Consider the following 14,619-nt stretch of genomic DNA (forward strand, 5'->3'; position numbering starts at 1 on the left):
TGCTTCCACCAATGTGCAGAGTGTAAATTCTGGTTTGGAAACCAGTTGATCACAAGCTTTATACACTGTAATAATGGAGTCCAATATTACACTTATTTACTAAGCAAATTTCCACCCTAGCTCAGAACACTAAATTTTCTTCCAATGAGGATGTTCAAACTAAACATTCCCAGACCCACAAACATAGCATCTTGACTTATTTTTTTCTAGGTAATTTAAATACAATTATTACTTGGCTGTGATGCTATGCTTTACCAATAAATGACATTATGTAATATGACGGGCTGCATTCAGAAAATTCACCAATGTCCCAGATGAGTTTCAGGAAAATAAAATAGTTTTCTGCTAAGAGAACTGCTCATCTTCTCTACATTTGGCAAAACTGGGTAAGCACTCTCTACCTGCTTCCAGAAATTAAAATCACTTCCTGACATGAGTACACGCAGCCCTGCCCCGAGTGGCGCTTTCAGAAAATCACGTTCTCTGACCAAATGGGAACCCAGTGAAACCTGACCATCCTGCTCCTTCTCCCACTGTCTACAGTCTTTTTAAAGACTTTCTTTGCTTCTCAAAATGCAGACTCTGGCATCTACAACTGTCAATTTTATTTTACTTCCTCATTTCTAGGTTTACAAAATCATTTAAATTACTTTCAAAGTCATTAAATGGCCTCCTTGCTTTTCAATGAATCTTAACATTTTCTTCCTCAGTAATTTTAGTTACCCTGTCTATAGTATCTGGAGCTATTGATCGCTCTGTCTTCGCTCCTTTCTACCCGAAAAACTCTCTCTTTGGTTTCCAGGACAGCACAACCACCTTAGTTTTCAGCTTGTCCTCTGGTTCATCTTCCCTCTCTGCCTGATCGGATAATGAATGGGAGAATGTTATGTTCCTAATGGGTCCATCTGGGAACTCTTGTTATTTCGTTCTGCAGACCCACTGTTATTTCATTCTGCAGAGCCCCTGGGTGGGTAGATATGCTCCCATGACTTCATTACCCCTGAGAAAAGCTGCCTCCCAAATCCTTCTCCATCCCAGATCCCTACTTGGGGTGCTAAGTCTACATATTCAATTGCCGCTCCACACAGCTCCACTTGGAAAGTGTCATACTATCTTAAATAACATAATGAATGTACTCTTTTGATTCTTCACACCCACATATACCCAACAAACTACTTATATTGTTTCCACAACTGAATGCCTGTTCATCCCTCTAGCTCTGTCCTTTACTTCTACAGCCACTATCATTTATCTGGATTGTGACCAGAGTTTCTGAACAGGTCTCTTCACCTACTTTGGGTACTATTCATTCATTTTTCATAATGCTACCAGAGTAATATTGATATGACACAGTGACCAAGGACCTCCCGAGTCAGACGCTTTTCAATGGACACCCGATGCCCTCAAGTTAACGTCTAAGGCTTCTTAGCACGGCTAACAGTCTTTTACAATAGAATCTGTCACTATCTGAATCCTGCTTTCTCTTGTACACTATTCTAAAGCCATGTGCAGTTCCTTGTAGCGGCCATTAAACTACTTAAATTACGTCAGCACCCAGGCCTGCATGTGTCATTTTCCTTCCCTTTTGACCAGAGACCTTGTCATTCCTCCCACCCGCTCAGTTTCAGTTTCATCCTAGGTGCCAAATCTTCCTTGAGGCTCTTGACATCTCTCACTCAAAATACTGGGATGTCATCATGATACCCCAATATACTTTTCTTACTTCTCATATTGTAATTCTTTATTATTTTTATTCCCCACAAGACTGTCACCTCCTTGAGGACCTCGTCTCACTCATCACTGCATGTCTAATACCTAGTGTCAGAGCTGAATGGCCACTGTTGATCAGTTCTATGTACTGTCAGATCAAAACTCAAATTCTTTACTATTCAGCCAACTTGTTCCAGAGATATCTGCAAATCCTAATTGTTTTCTTCAGTTTTTGCCTGTACTCAGTTTTTTTCCCCATTGGTTAAGCTATAGTTATTTCCCTTTGTTGACATTTTAAATTTCGTTCACGTCCAAATATCTATGCTTGGTTTGATACGAACCCATTCTCCATTACCTCTGTTATTAGAAATGGCATTTTAACATTAGCAAAGGCAGCCTGCTGGCCAGCACAGCTTTGACACAAGCAGCCTGGTTCCAAAAGGAATCGGTCTGAAGGCACCCCAGTTGCAATTGAACAGCCTGATTTCAAGAGTCAGGCAGAAAGGCCAACCGAGTCCTTTGAGACAAAACACGGACTTAACCAAAAAAGGATGAAGCCTTAAATGAGATCTGGAGGCAGCTCCTTTAAGTAAGACTGATTCCTCCTGTTTTAGCAATGGTTCTTATTTAAATGGCAAACATTGTGTTGGAATGCAGTTGTCAACACCCTTTGATGCATCTGCGCTGGTTGGCTACCACAGCCAGGCTCCTAGGGGCCTGCACCCTAGCCAAGGGCGGAACTGCTGACCTTTCTACTGATGGTAGGGGTGTTTCAGAGTAGTTAATGACTTGGAATGTTGTGGAAGCCACAGGGTTTTCTTACTTCTGGCTGAAATGAAATTAAAAATGGCCCGTATGTTCAAAAATTATTAGATGCTACACTCTTACCTACTGCTGTAGGTATCACTAAGATCCCAGGGCTTTCTAAACTTGACTCTCTGGAAGCTAAAGAAAAATCACCTTGCTGACATTTCCACAAGGAATGCCATCCTTAAAAGGGGCTATGAGCAGTCAAACCTCTGGTACGGTGATAGGGACACTTCTCCAAATGATTACTTAGAAAACTGGCTACAGCAGCCCAACAACTGGCCTCAGAAAATGAAAAACAAAATTGGAAATGCAACAAAATTGTTGATCTGATGAAAAGACGAAGCTCTGGCTTGGGCCAAATAACAACCCAGTCCAACCAGAGGCTCTAAAATTCCTGCTCCCTAGTACTGTAACAAACATTAAACCATCAGTTCACTGACAAAATGATAGAATTTATGAATCCATATTGGTGGGGAACCATTAACAAGGCCACAAAAAGCACCTATTTCTCCAAAGTACAATCCGGGAAAGCCTGATCCAAATGCTTTGGACACTTTGCTGCCCAGCAGATGGATTTCATACAGCTTCCCCATCTCATGGATATAAATATATTTTAGTCATAGCCTGTATGTTTTCTTACTAGAATGAAGCTTTCCCTTGTAAACAGGCTACACAGCCTCTTCTGCAGCTAAAGTCCTCGTGGAAAAGTTTATCCCTAAGCAGAAAACCCCTCCAGAACCCATAGGGATCAGGGAACCCATTTTACCAGTCAGGTGCTTTGACAGGTTTGTGCTGCGTGGCCAGCGGGACAACACTTCCACTGTGCTGACCACACTCAAGCCTCAGGTTTAGCCAAATGCACTAACAGCATGAAGACTCACATGGGAAAGTTTGCAGAAATCCTCTAAATACCTCGGCCAAAAACTCTGTGGCTGGTCCTTCTAAATCTCAGGTCCACCTCGTTCGGGTCTCAAACTCTCACTCTTTGTCACCGTCACACAGAGCCCGATGCACCTGGGCCCTGCCTCTTTTGATCCACAACTTATGAAAGGAAGTAGATTTCAATGTTTAAAGGCCTAAGCTCTCCTATCAAAATTAACCATGTTCTAGTTAAAAAAAAAAAAAAAAGTCTTTTCACAGTGCAGGCCAGGGAGAAGACCCTAGACACCGCTTGGGGCCCTGGACACTTCATCTACTAGAAAAGACACCTCCAGAAAGACTCTTTTCAACCTTGCTACAAAGGCCCCATCAGGTCCTGCTAACCAACCCTTCTGCTGCCAAATTACAGGCAACAAGCTCCACAACACATTTATAAAAAGCACCTGATCCTGGCTGAATCTGCACACCATCTGGTGACCTGAACATAAAAATTTCCTAAAATCGATGCAGGGTACACCTGATGGATTGTTCAGACCAGGCCAGTTAGGAGGTTTAAAATTCACAGAAGTCTCTCTTTCATCTAGGCTATTTCTGATCTGATCATGGATTCTTACCCAATTCATAGTCTCTGAATGTGCAACCTACTGGCTGTACTACTGATAATACATTTTGTTCCAAACAGTTTCTTTTGAGATAACAATACTATTTAATTGTTTCATGTTTTTTTATGCATTGTGTCTTCCCAAAGCTCTTGTTTAATTCTTTCAGTTCTGAGTGAGCGTCTGCCAGATTCACTATTCTAAAATACAAACTTCAGAGGGGTAATTCCTGAGAGATCTCTCCTGCCCACCCCCGCATTACTCAAATGTGATCACAATGGGTTTACAATTTTTTACGGTTTCCTCTGACGTGAAACATAACACCCAGGAAAGGTTCCTCCTGGCATCGAGGTAAAAAAGGTCACTGAATTCAGAGAAACCTGACTCTTAATCAGTAATGATTTCAGAGAAATATCTTCATCTTAAGGGGGGTATGTGAAAATTAATAAATAGATACCACATTTAAAACAGAGTCAGGAGCCCTTGCTGGTATGGCTCAGTTAATTGGAGTGTCATCCTCTAAACCAAAAGACTGGGGATTCAATTCCTGGTCAGGGCACATAAGTGGGTTGTGAGTTCAATCCCCGGTTGGGGTGCATATGGGAGGAACAACCAACTGATGTTTGTTTCTTTCTCTCCCCCCACCACTAAAAATCAATAAACATTTTTAAAAATAAAAATAAATAAAATGGAGTCAGAAAACTAGAAAAGAAAACTCTCACACACATAACAATCAATACACACTCATGATCCCAACTGTTAGACACCTTACCATGCATCTCCCACAGTAGGTGATACTATTTTGCTGCCTCAACAGAAGGAAGAAGATTCCTCTCGGCCCATTCACTCCACCAATGAAAAGTTACTATCAAACTTTCAGTTCCCCTTCTTTCTTCCTCTGTACTTGTTCTTAGTTTACCTTTAGACCACCTACCCTGAAATGCAATTCTTTGTTGTTCCCAAATAAACCCATTTTCCTGGGTTAGTACCTCGCTGTCCATTTGTTTAAGTAAAACAGATAACAGAATCTTCCTCTTAGAAATAGGAGAATCTTTTTCCTGAGCTCTAAGGCTCAGCTGAATATTATATTTAACTTCCTGCTACTTCATATCGATACAAGAGTGCTGACATTGAAGCAAAAAATGCAGTATTTGGAACCACAATGTGACAAGATACACAAGACCGCCATATTCTACTGGGGAGAGGACATAGTTTTGGAAGGGTGACTATGAGATAGAGATGACTGGAGCCAAATGTGTGTATGCGTGTCTACGTGAGATAAGGTGGTCACAGAAGGTCCCTCAGGGTTAAGGCCACAACTGAGTTTGAAGGGTAAGAAGGAGCCAATTATGCAAGAGGCGGCAGGAGAATGTTCCCAGACTGAGGGAGAGCAAGTGCAGAGGCCCCAAAGCAGCAGAATCGGGCCTGTCTCATGGGCAGAAAAGTCTTCCTTTACCACTCGTTAAATGCTGTCAGAGAACCATGCTGCTCCTTCCCTCCAGAGCACTTGTCTTGGGTTATAACATACAAGTACTATAGTTTGGTTACTGCCGGCCAGTCCTAATACATTTCAGCAAATATTGATTGATTGCCTGTTGTGTGCCTGGTACTGGGGATCTAACAGTGGACAAAACACAGTCCCTGTTTATGTTCGCGTGTGTATGCATGCAGACGCAGGTGCAAACTGACAAATAATGATAAAGGATCATAAAAATCAGAATGGTTTGTTATTGCTCACCAGTGTAGCCCCAGAACAAGCACAGGACCTGGCACATTCATGGCAATATTTATTCAATGAATTCTGCTAAGGACAGAATGAAGCATGCAAACTGTATATGTAGTAGGATCCTAAAAATAAATTGGGTGTAGAAATATACATGTATTTAAGACAGCTGGAAATACACCAAAGTATTCAATGGTTGTCCTTCTGAGACAAGATAGTGAGAACGTAGGAAAATGCCTTGGCAAGTGGAAGAGGGAAACTGAGACAGAGAGCTGAGCACAGTGGCCAAGCAATTTGCAGCCAGGTGCAGCCTGTCTCCAGGGCAAAGGCCCCCAGTGCCTGGCATGGGACAAAACTGGGAAAATAAGGACCTCACCCCCAGGGTAACCTTTCCTCCCTGGAGATAACATCTAGGCCTCAGTTATAGTTCAGCTCCAAGCCCAGAAAAGCAGCAAAACCAGGTGGACCACCCCCAACAACTGAAATGACTAAAGACCTGCCCCGCACTGACCAACCTGCAAGGACCACGACCCTAAAAGGGCACACCTGGAGAACTGATGAATATTCTACTGAAACCCTTCCCCGAGATGTCCGCTAAGATTCCAGCTTGCAAGAATGAGATAAAAGACTCAAGAAAAAGGACGCACACAGTGCGCACTCTCCCTCTGGGGAGCAGCCTGCGCCATTTTCTCTCCCTTCTTCTTCCCCTACTCCTTTCTTCACAGGCACAGGTCTCCTAAACTCTAAGGCAATGGGCTGCTGGCAGCTTGTCCCAGGCTGATCCTCTGAACCCACCCCAAAGGCCGGCTTTTCTCTGACTTCAGAGTGAGCTAAGACAGCCAAGCCTAGGCTCTCCTGTTGCTTCTTCTATGCTAAGCTCTTCCTTGTGTTTCATCATCCCCAGCTTTAAAAAATGTACCCTCATAATCATCTAGACTCCTGCAGTGAAATCTTTCCCACACAAAGTCAAGAATCTCCACACTACAGCTGGCCCTAGGAAGACCACTCGGGCCCAGGTCCCTATCTGATGACACTTTGTGTAGATTTTATACAATAAGCATGTCATGTCTTTTTTAGCATATAAAGTACTTATTCTATTTAGTGAAAAAGGAAACAAATTTATAATAAATGGGCCTTCAGCCTTAGATTATAACCTGTAGGGCGAAACCATATTAACATTATTTATTGTCCATGTCTTAGGATACTAAATTCGCACTAGGTTTGTGTACCAATGTTTTTTCAGGTTACTTCTCATATCCTCTCAAATATGACTCAACCTAATGAGGGTGGGGGGAGTCAAAAAAACCATTTGGTAATTAAATAGGGTAACTGCATATACTTGATGGGAACAAGAACAATCCGGGGCGCGCGCGGAGGGTGGGTGGGCGGGGTGCGCAACAGCCTGCAAATTAATCCTAATATGAATTTGGGCAACAAGGAACCTGCTAACGTTCAGTACAAAAGCACTGGGCGTCTTTCCAAAACCGTACCTCTCACTGAATGGTCCGAAACGTGCGCTCCCCAGCCCCGACAAAAGCAAGCAGTAATCTTCCAGCCCCAAACTCCGCACAGCTAGCTGTTTTGGCCACTTCCTTAAAGCATGCACCCGCTAACAGGGCGTCGGCTCCCACTACCCAACCCAGGAGGACACAAGCACTCCACATACCAAAACATCACCCCGCGCAGGAAACACCGTGAGGCCCCAGCAATATCCCCATGCGCCCGGGAACTCAAGATACAGCCGTCACCTTGAGCACCGAGTCTACACTCCTATACCGCATGGCTCAGTCCCGAAAACACCTGAAAGCTTTTGCAAACTTGTACTTGACAGGGCAAATACTAGCCGCGCCCAGCACCGCGCAAGGCTCAGGGTCGATCACGAAACAACCTTCAAGGCTGGCACTTCGAGGTCCCCAACCCCCCGGAATCTCGCACAGCACAACTCAGGGAGCTCGGGCCACGCCGTCACCCCAACTCTGCACCACCTGGGTCGACCAAGGCCCGCGTCTCCTACACGACCCACTAAGCAAACCCCTGTCCGCCCTCGGCTCCAGTCGCTCTACTCCTGGACCTGCTCCAGTTCGTCCCGGAGGATTACCGCTCCAGACCCTTACCTACGGTGGGTGTTGTAAGCAGGAACACTAAACCCATCGTAACAACGAAGCTCCAAGAAGAAAGGGGACTCTCGGGGCGGCGGAGAAATGCCGGTCGAGACCCGCAGGAAGCCGTCATTGTCCGAGAGATTAGCGGGTACCAGACCCCGCACATCTCAGACTCACTACACAGACAGCGTTGCAGCCAGGGGTGGACTGGGTATGGGCGACGCCCGAGCGGAAGTGACAGCTAACTGGGATGAGGAGGAGCCGAGGGCAAGCTGCAAGGCGGGGTTTCCGCGCTGGGTGGTTGCGCTGCTAGTGGAGAAACGGGGCGTGGCCTGGGCCGTAACTGCTGTTTACTTACGCGCAAACCCAGCTGTGCTTTGCGGGAAGCGGTGTTTCACCCCTGCGTCGCTACAACAGGCCCCCGATCCAGGAAGGGCGGAGAGGAAACAGGAGCTTGCTCAACCATCTTTGCGCCATTTCCGGAACTCTAGATAGAAGAATAAAGCGCTTCGACCTGAAAATAGAAACCCCAACGCTTTGGCAGTGGGTCACATAGGTGCCACCAAGATTCAAGGCTCCACCTTTGTCTTGGGGCCACATCCTTCAAAACTACCCTTTTGTCCAGGGGCCTCCAGACTGTCAGCAGTGCCAGGGCCCTTGGTCCACATTTGGCCTTAATCAGACATAATTAGGGACAATACTTGAGATTTCCATGTTAGAAAGTGCGCTACTGAACGCTCTCAAGGCCTGCTATATTTCAAAACCACAAAGATGGTTTGGCCACTGCACCACCAAATCCGCATGTAAATGATTGCCCCTACCCCCCTTGAGAGGACCCCTGGAAAAGTAGATTGATACCTGGCCATAAGGATATGGGGCCCTTACCATTGAGCGAATAAAAGTTTTATTGAAGAGGAAATATGAATGAAAAGAGGAAATGAATGGAAAAGGTAAGGACAAGTTAATATCAAATTCTTGGAAGCGCTGAATGCCATTATTGTTGAAATAGACAGGGATGAATAATAGACTTTTTCTGATGAAACTGCCTCTCAATGCTAAAAATATAAGGTTGAGCAACATTTATTTGTAGAATTGCGAGTAAACCTGTATGACTAATAAAAGAAAAATGACCAATATTAAAAGAACAGAAAGAGTTAACATTTTCTTCCTATTAGTTGCAAAGAATAAAAATGTCAAACAATGTGGATAAACATTGGGAGGACCAGCACCCACAACAGTTTAGTTTTTAACATAACTTTGTCATGTGTTTTTGATGTTTTTAAATGGACATGACTTTTAAAGCAAGAGTTCCATTTAGAGTTCATCCCACAGAGTTCATCAGACCTGTGAGCAAAGACATAAAATTTTGGGGAAAAAATATAGGCTCTTAAGTATCTAGTGAAAGTATAAGAAATTTTTGCTAGGTGGCGAATGCGATGGAATTCTATGCAGTAAGCAGTGTAAAAAAATACGAATATAAGAAACTGTTTTGTTCTTAAGAGCAAAGAGCAAGAACATATTATAAACATGTTCTTTTATAAAACAAAAGTAGTTTATTGATACACCTAAGGGGAGATTAGTTAGAAATATACCAAAATAACTTATAGTGGATAGGATTATGCACATTTCATTTTTTGCGCCTTTCGGTTTTCTACATTGACCAGGTTATATGTGGAATCGGGTAAAGAAAACATTTTAATAACCCAGCTTTTATGTCAACAACTACTTTGTTCATAAAATGGTGATAGAAACTATCAGAAGGGTTAAGGAATAAGAGGATGGTAAGGAAGTGGAAGATCGTAGTACAAACCTTCTGGGATTTGATACAAATGCATCTTCTGGGATTACAAAATTTTACATATATTTAAACAATTCTGCATCTGAAATGTACTGAAGACTTTCAGGGTTCAACCAATCATGGAATTTCCTCTTCCTCCCAGACCAACACAATGTTTGGATTTTCAGCCCAGCAAAATGACAATAAGTGGGGAGCAGATATATAAAATAAAGACCTTAGAAAATTGGATTATTAAATCCAGGCACTCAATGATGACATTTACCTGGAGGAGGTATAATTAAGGTAACAAATAGGAAACTCAGTAAGGAGGAATTATCTTTTTTTTAGTTATTATAGGTATAACAGATATGTTCTGTGGCTCAATGTTGACAGTTATTTGTGAAAACAGAGAATCTATTCTCTACAACCATCTGTACATCATGTTGTATATCAATTGTATCTCGCTAAGGCTGGAAAAAAATTTTCTCATCTATTTCTAGGTTTGGAAGTAAATTTCTTTCTTTTCTTTTTTTCCCATGAGAAAATTTAACAGGGAAAAAAATATGGCTAGTGTTTGGTTTCCAAATTACAGGTATTAAATTAGAGTCAATGATTGGGTTTTACTCAAACTTTCTTTCAATCAGTGAAATTTCTATACCTGGGAATCATCAAACCATTCTTAATATAATTGATGGTATTCTTGTTGATTTCTTTAACTTATTTTGAGTTAACTCAACTGAGGCTCCGTAAGATATGTTGTGAACCTTGTTCCATATTTTGCTGGACAAGCTTCATAAGGGAGAGGAAGAGTTTTCATGCTTTCTTTCCAGTGCTCAGACAGTTCTAGACCTGTAGTAGGTGCATAATAAATATGTATTAATTACTAAATGAAATATGTAGGCATTGCTGTCAAGTGATTTAACATGTTTCTGCCTATTCTCCATGAGCATGGATTTACCAAATGCTGGGAAAGGTCTGAGAGATTTTAATTGCAATAATAATTAGACACTAAGAACAAAGCTAGATTTGTCTCTAAAAGGAATGAATCTAACTGTCTGCACAGAAAACACCCCTAAATCAAGCAGGTAAGCCAACCCTTAAGGTGCAGCCTAGTGTCTAGCCCTTTCTCTTGAGATTACTTTAGTTACTGAGTTCACAGGAGAGTATTTTACAGGAGAGCATCGACAGTGAACTTTCTAAAGCCCTGACAGGAATAGAACTCAAAAGACTCAAGGCTCTGAGTGAAGCAGCAGAGTAAACACTATGGTTCCTCCAACTTTCCCTAAAGATGTTGCCAAACTGCCAAAAGAAAATGAAGAGAGAATGGAAAATATGCATGTTTGTAGACCAGGCTCTGAGCTGTGTGGTAGACCTTCTTTAAGGCTTTATGAACAGAGGTAAGTGTGTGTAGATGTCATTAAACAGAGGCCAATCTCTTTAAAATAAAACAACATTAGATGATTCTTTGCTTCCTAAATTAGTATATCTACATCATGCTTTTGAGAGATGAGGGTAGCAGCATGAACAGACCTAGTGCTCTCAGAGAAGGCCTTCCACTACCCTGGGGAATTTCAACTTTGGTGTTTGTGAAAACCTGAAAGAGAACGACTAGACGGAGGATAAGCTATCTTTTCTGATGTTGGCCCTGGGAGAAATGCCTCCTTTGTTTGCACCTGGTAAGCACCTGCCAGCCAATAGCTGTTATCAGCAAGAGCAAGACTGGTTTGTCACACCCAATGCAGGTATCCTGAAACCAATCAAACACAGAAAGGAGAGCATTTCTCAGAAGAAATGTATTTTCTTTTAGTTTCCTTTTGGCTTTAGAAAGTATGTATGTAATAAAGCATAGCCCATAAGTAGATTTGCAAAGATAAAGCCTTTTATTCCTTTCTCATTATAATGGCGCATATAAAATATTTCATTTACACTTCAGAGTCTTAAACTTACATATCACAGGTTACAAAAAAGGCGAACAAAACCAAGTTAGAATACTAGCTCTAACAATAGCTTTTGACTGCAATGTGTCCAGCCCCTGCTGTTCAGATGAAAAATGTAAAGCCAGAGGTTAACAGAATTGCTCAGTAACATAAACCAAGTTAGGCAATATGATACTTTATGCACAGTTGGTATATACGGTATTTCCTCTACTGATGTAATAGAAATAGACTCTCATTGATTTCTTGCAATTAAAAAGTCACAGACATCACGTATTTGTTAATCACATTGCTCACTGACTTAATTCTGGGAGAAAAACATGAAAATTTTTTCTTGATACAGAGAATTTCAATTCAAAAAAAGGCCAGTTACTAAACAATTAATTTCTAGTTCTTTAAAAGTTTGTTCTTCAGTAGCCCAAGAAATAATAGAGAGTTCCTAAAATTCCAACTAAACTATTGAGCATATTTTCATATATTTGTGGGCTACTTACATTTCTTTTTTTGGTGATTTGGTTGTGTCTCCTTCAACTGTTTTGGGGGAAGTGCTGGAGGATTAGTCCTTTAATTTTGAAACCCTTTTCTGTGATACAAGTTGCAATATTTTTCCCCAGTTTGTCAATTGACTTGACTTCTGCTTTTCTTTTTCTATCTTGCATGATTTTATATTGAAATTTAAGTTGGCATCCAGCTCACTATTTATATTTTTCAAGTGTGACAGAATACACTTCTAAGCAACTATTTAAACCAGAATTGCACAGGAGTTAGCAGTAGTTATATACAAATCTATTTTTAAATATTCAGAAAGATTCTGATATTTTCTAGAGTTAATCACCATGGCCCATAATATAACACCAAATGAATTTTTCATCTATAAGGGTGTGGATTTTTTAGAGACTCTACAGCTACTTAGTAAGAATGTGTCAGTACATGTTTATTAACTTGGTAAGTTCTTAAAATCCATGCTTCCTTAGTTGATTTAGCAATTCTGAATTCATTTAAAAGTAAGCTAGTTATTTTATAATAAAAATTATCCTTTTCTTTCCATTTTAGTATGATTTTTATAAATAACAGAGTACAAGTTGTTTTTGAAATAGAGCTTAGGATATAGCCAAAGCTTGATTTTTTCCAGATTTTTTTTTACGTAATCTTGACCCATTTTCCCTATAATCATTTAATGCTCTCTTAGTAAACAAACTACTTTTTTTTTTGAGGAAGTGAAAACAAATATAGCCTATATTTTACACCAGTCTGTCTAAAAGGAGTGGATTCTGCACTATAAAAAAAAAAGTTATTTAAGAAAGACATGTGTGCGTAAAAAAAGAAAGAAACAAAATAGAAACAGGGTTATAAGGAGAACAGACTGAGAGTTCACAGTGGGGAGGAGGATTGAGAGCCTGGGTGAAAAAAGGTGAAGGGATTAAGTACAAGTTGGTAATTATAGAATAGTCACAGACATTTAAATTACAGCATAAGGAGTATAGTCTATAGTATCATAATAACTATGTATGGGGCCAGATGGCTACTCAAAATATTGGGAGGACCACTGTAAAAGTACATTATTATCCAACCGCTATGCTGTACACCTGAAGCAAGTACATAATAATATTGAATGGAAACTGTAACTGAAAAATAAAAAAAGACAACATAAAAAGATTAGCAAAACGTGAGTTAAAGTATTAGAAGTGATTATCACTGGGTAGTATAATTAAATGTGGCTTATTAGTTTTTTACATATTCCTCCCGCATTTTCCAAATTCTCCATAATGAATCCATTCCATATTATAAACATTTGAAAAACAAAGAAAAATGGCAAACTTGTAAACAGAAATCCTAGGCAACACCTTCTTCCTTTGAATAATTGAGAGTATTTATGCATCCTAAGTGCAGCCTTTCCCCCAACTACACAGGGTGTGCTTTCAGCACAAAGAAAGATGCAGGAGCGACAGTAGCCAAACTGAGAAGATGGAGCTTCATTAGGTATTGGGAGAGCTTCAGCATCTTCAAGTGCGCATGTCTGCATCTCTGTGAAGTCACTTCAAAGGTTTTATGAGTCTTTGATCGTTTTCTGTTGAAATGAATTGGCTCCTTTCCAACAACCATTTTAATTTGAGGAGTTCTCCAGCTTTAAGTACTTTGTCAAGGAAGGACACTGAAATAACAGGAATTTTTTATTTAGATGGCAATGATATGTGTTCATACACAGTTTTTAATGATGAGGAAAATGGTTTTCATTTGGTGAAAGAGAAACAAGCTTCAATATTATACAGTCAACAAAATCTCAAGGTGTACCCCTGTAAATGTAAAATAATATACAAAGAAGCTTAAAGTGTACTAACCAGTGGCAGAAGGCTATTACAGGTATTTTTTATGTTATTTCCCATTTTTCAATAATAAGCACATATTACTTTAAAAGAAAATAGTGTATTTAAAATTGAAATAGACAGGAAGTGCTGTGAGTTCCAAAGAGAGACATTACTTTCAACTGGAGTTATTTGGGAGAGCTTCTTGGATCAGTGAACCCTGAGCTGGGTTAATGCAACTTAGATCAGAAGAAAGGTAGAGATGTGTAGAAATAAGGTGAAATAAAATTGTATTTTAAGCAGTCTTCTTGAATATTTTTAAATAAAATATTATAAAGGAAAACATTGCCCTCACAGTCTAATTATTTAGTCTGTTTATGGTGGCAGCATGGCTGCTATAAATCAGTTTGCACAACTTTTCTATCAAAGTGCCCTAATAATAGAGAGAAGCAAACACATCATTCCAAGAGACTTGGAGGTGAGCCTTGGAGGCTGACCTTAAGCATCCTGGGGAAAAAAACATTCTGTGACTTATTTTATTTTAAAATCTGCATTATTTGCCTTCTCCTCCCTTATAATGTATTTGTGTTAATATAGAAATAATGCTGTTTTTCCTTCAAACTATTGGAATAACATTGAAAAATTTTTTCCTAGGTGACCATGCCATTTTCACTCACGACTCCCTTTCCCCCTTGCTGTACTGGCCCTATATCCCCCGGTATATGTAAATGCCATTTGAAAAAGGTCAAGGTAAATGATCATTAGGTCCTAGAAAAGTTAAT

At 40.6% G+C, this 14,619-nt stretch overlaps 1 protein-coding gene across 9 annotated transcripts in view; it reads right to left on the reverse strand.

The window, feature by feature from the left end:
* The window catches only part of LOC129062295 (membrane cofactor protein-like), a 37,599-nt gene extending 29,546 nt beyond the window's left edge, over positions 1–8,053 (reverse strand). For all 9 annotated transcript variants that reach the window (XM_054563166.1, XM_054563165.1, XM_054563164.1 and 6 more), the window contains exon 1: positions 7,836–8,053. In XM_054563166.1, coding sequence (XP_054419141.1) covers positions 7,836–7,989 — 154 coding nt within the window. In that variant the 5' untranslated portion in view covers positions 7,990–8,053. The remainder of the gene's footprint in view (positions 1–7,835) is intronic.
* Between the last annotated feature and the right edge of the window lie 6,566 nt (positions 8,054–14,619).

This window comes from Pteronotus mesoamericanus, unplaced genomic scaffold, assembly GCF_021234165.1.
Source record: "Pteronotus mesoamericanus isolate MK-2021 breed Mesoamerican mustached bat unplaced genomic scaffold, CSHL_Meso_final scaffold_705, whole genome shotgun sequence".
In the NCBI taxonomy this organism is placed as follows: Eukaryota; Metazoa; Chordata; class Mammalia; order Chiroptera; family Mormoopidae; genus Pteronotus; species Pteronotus mesoamericanus.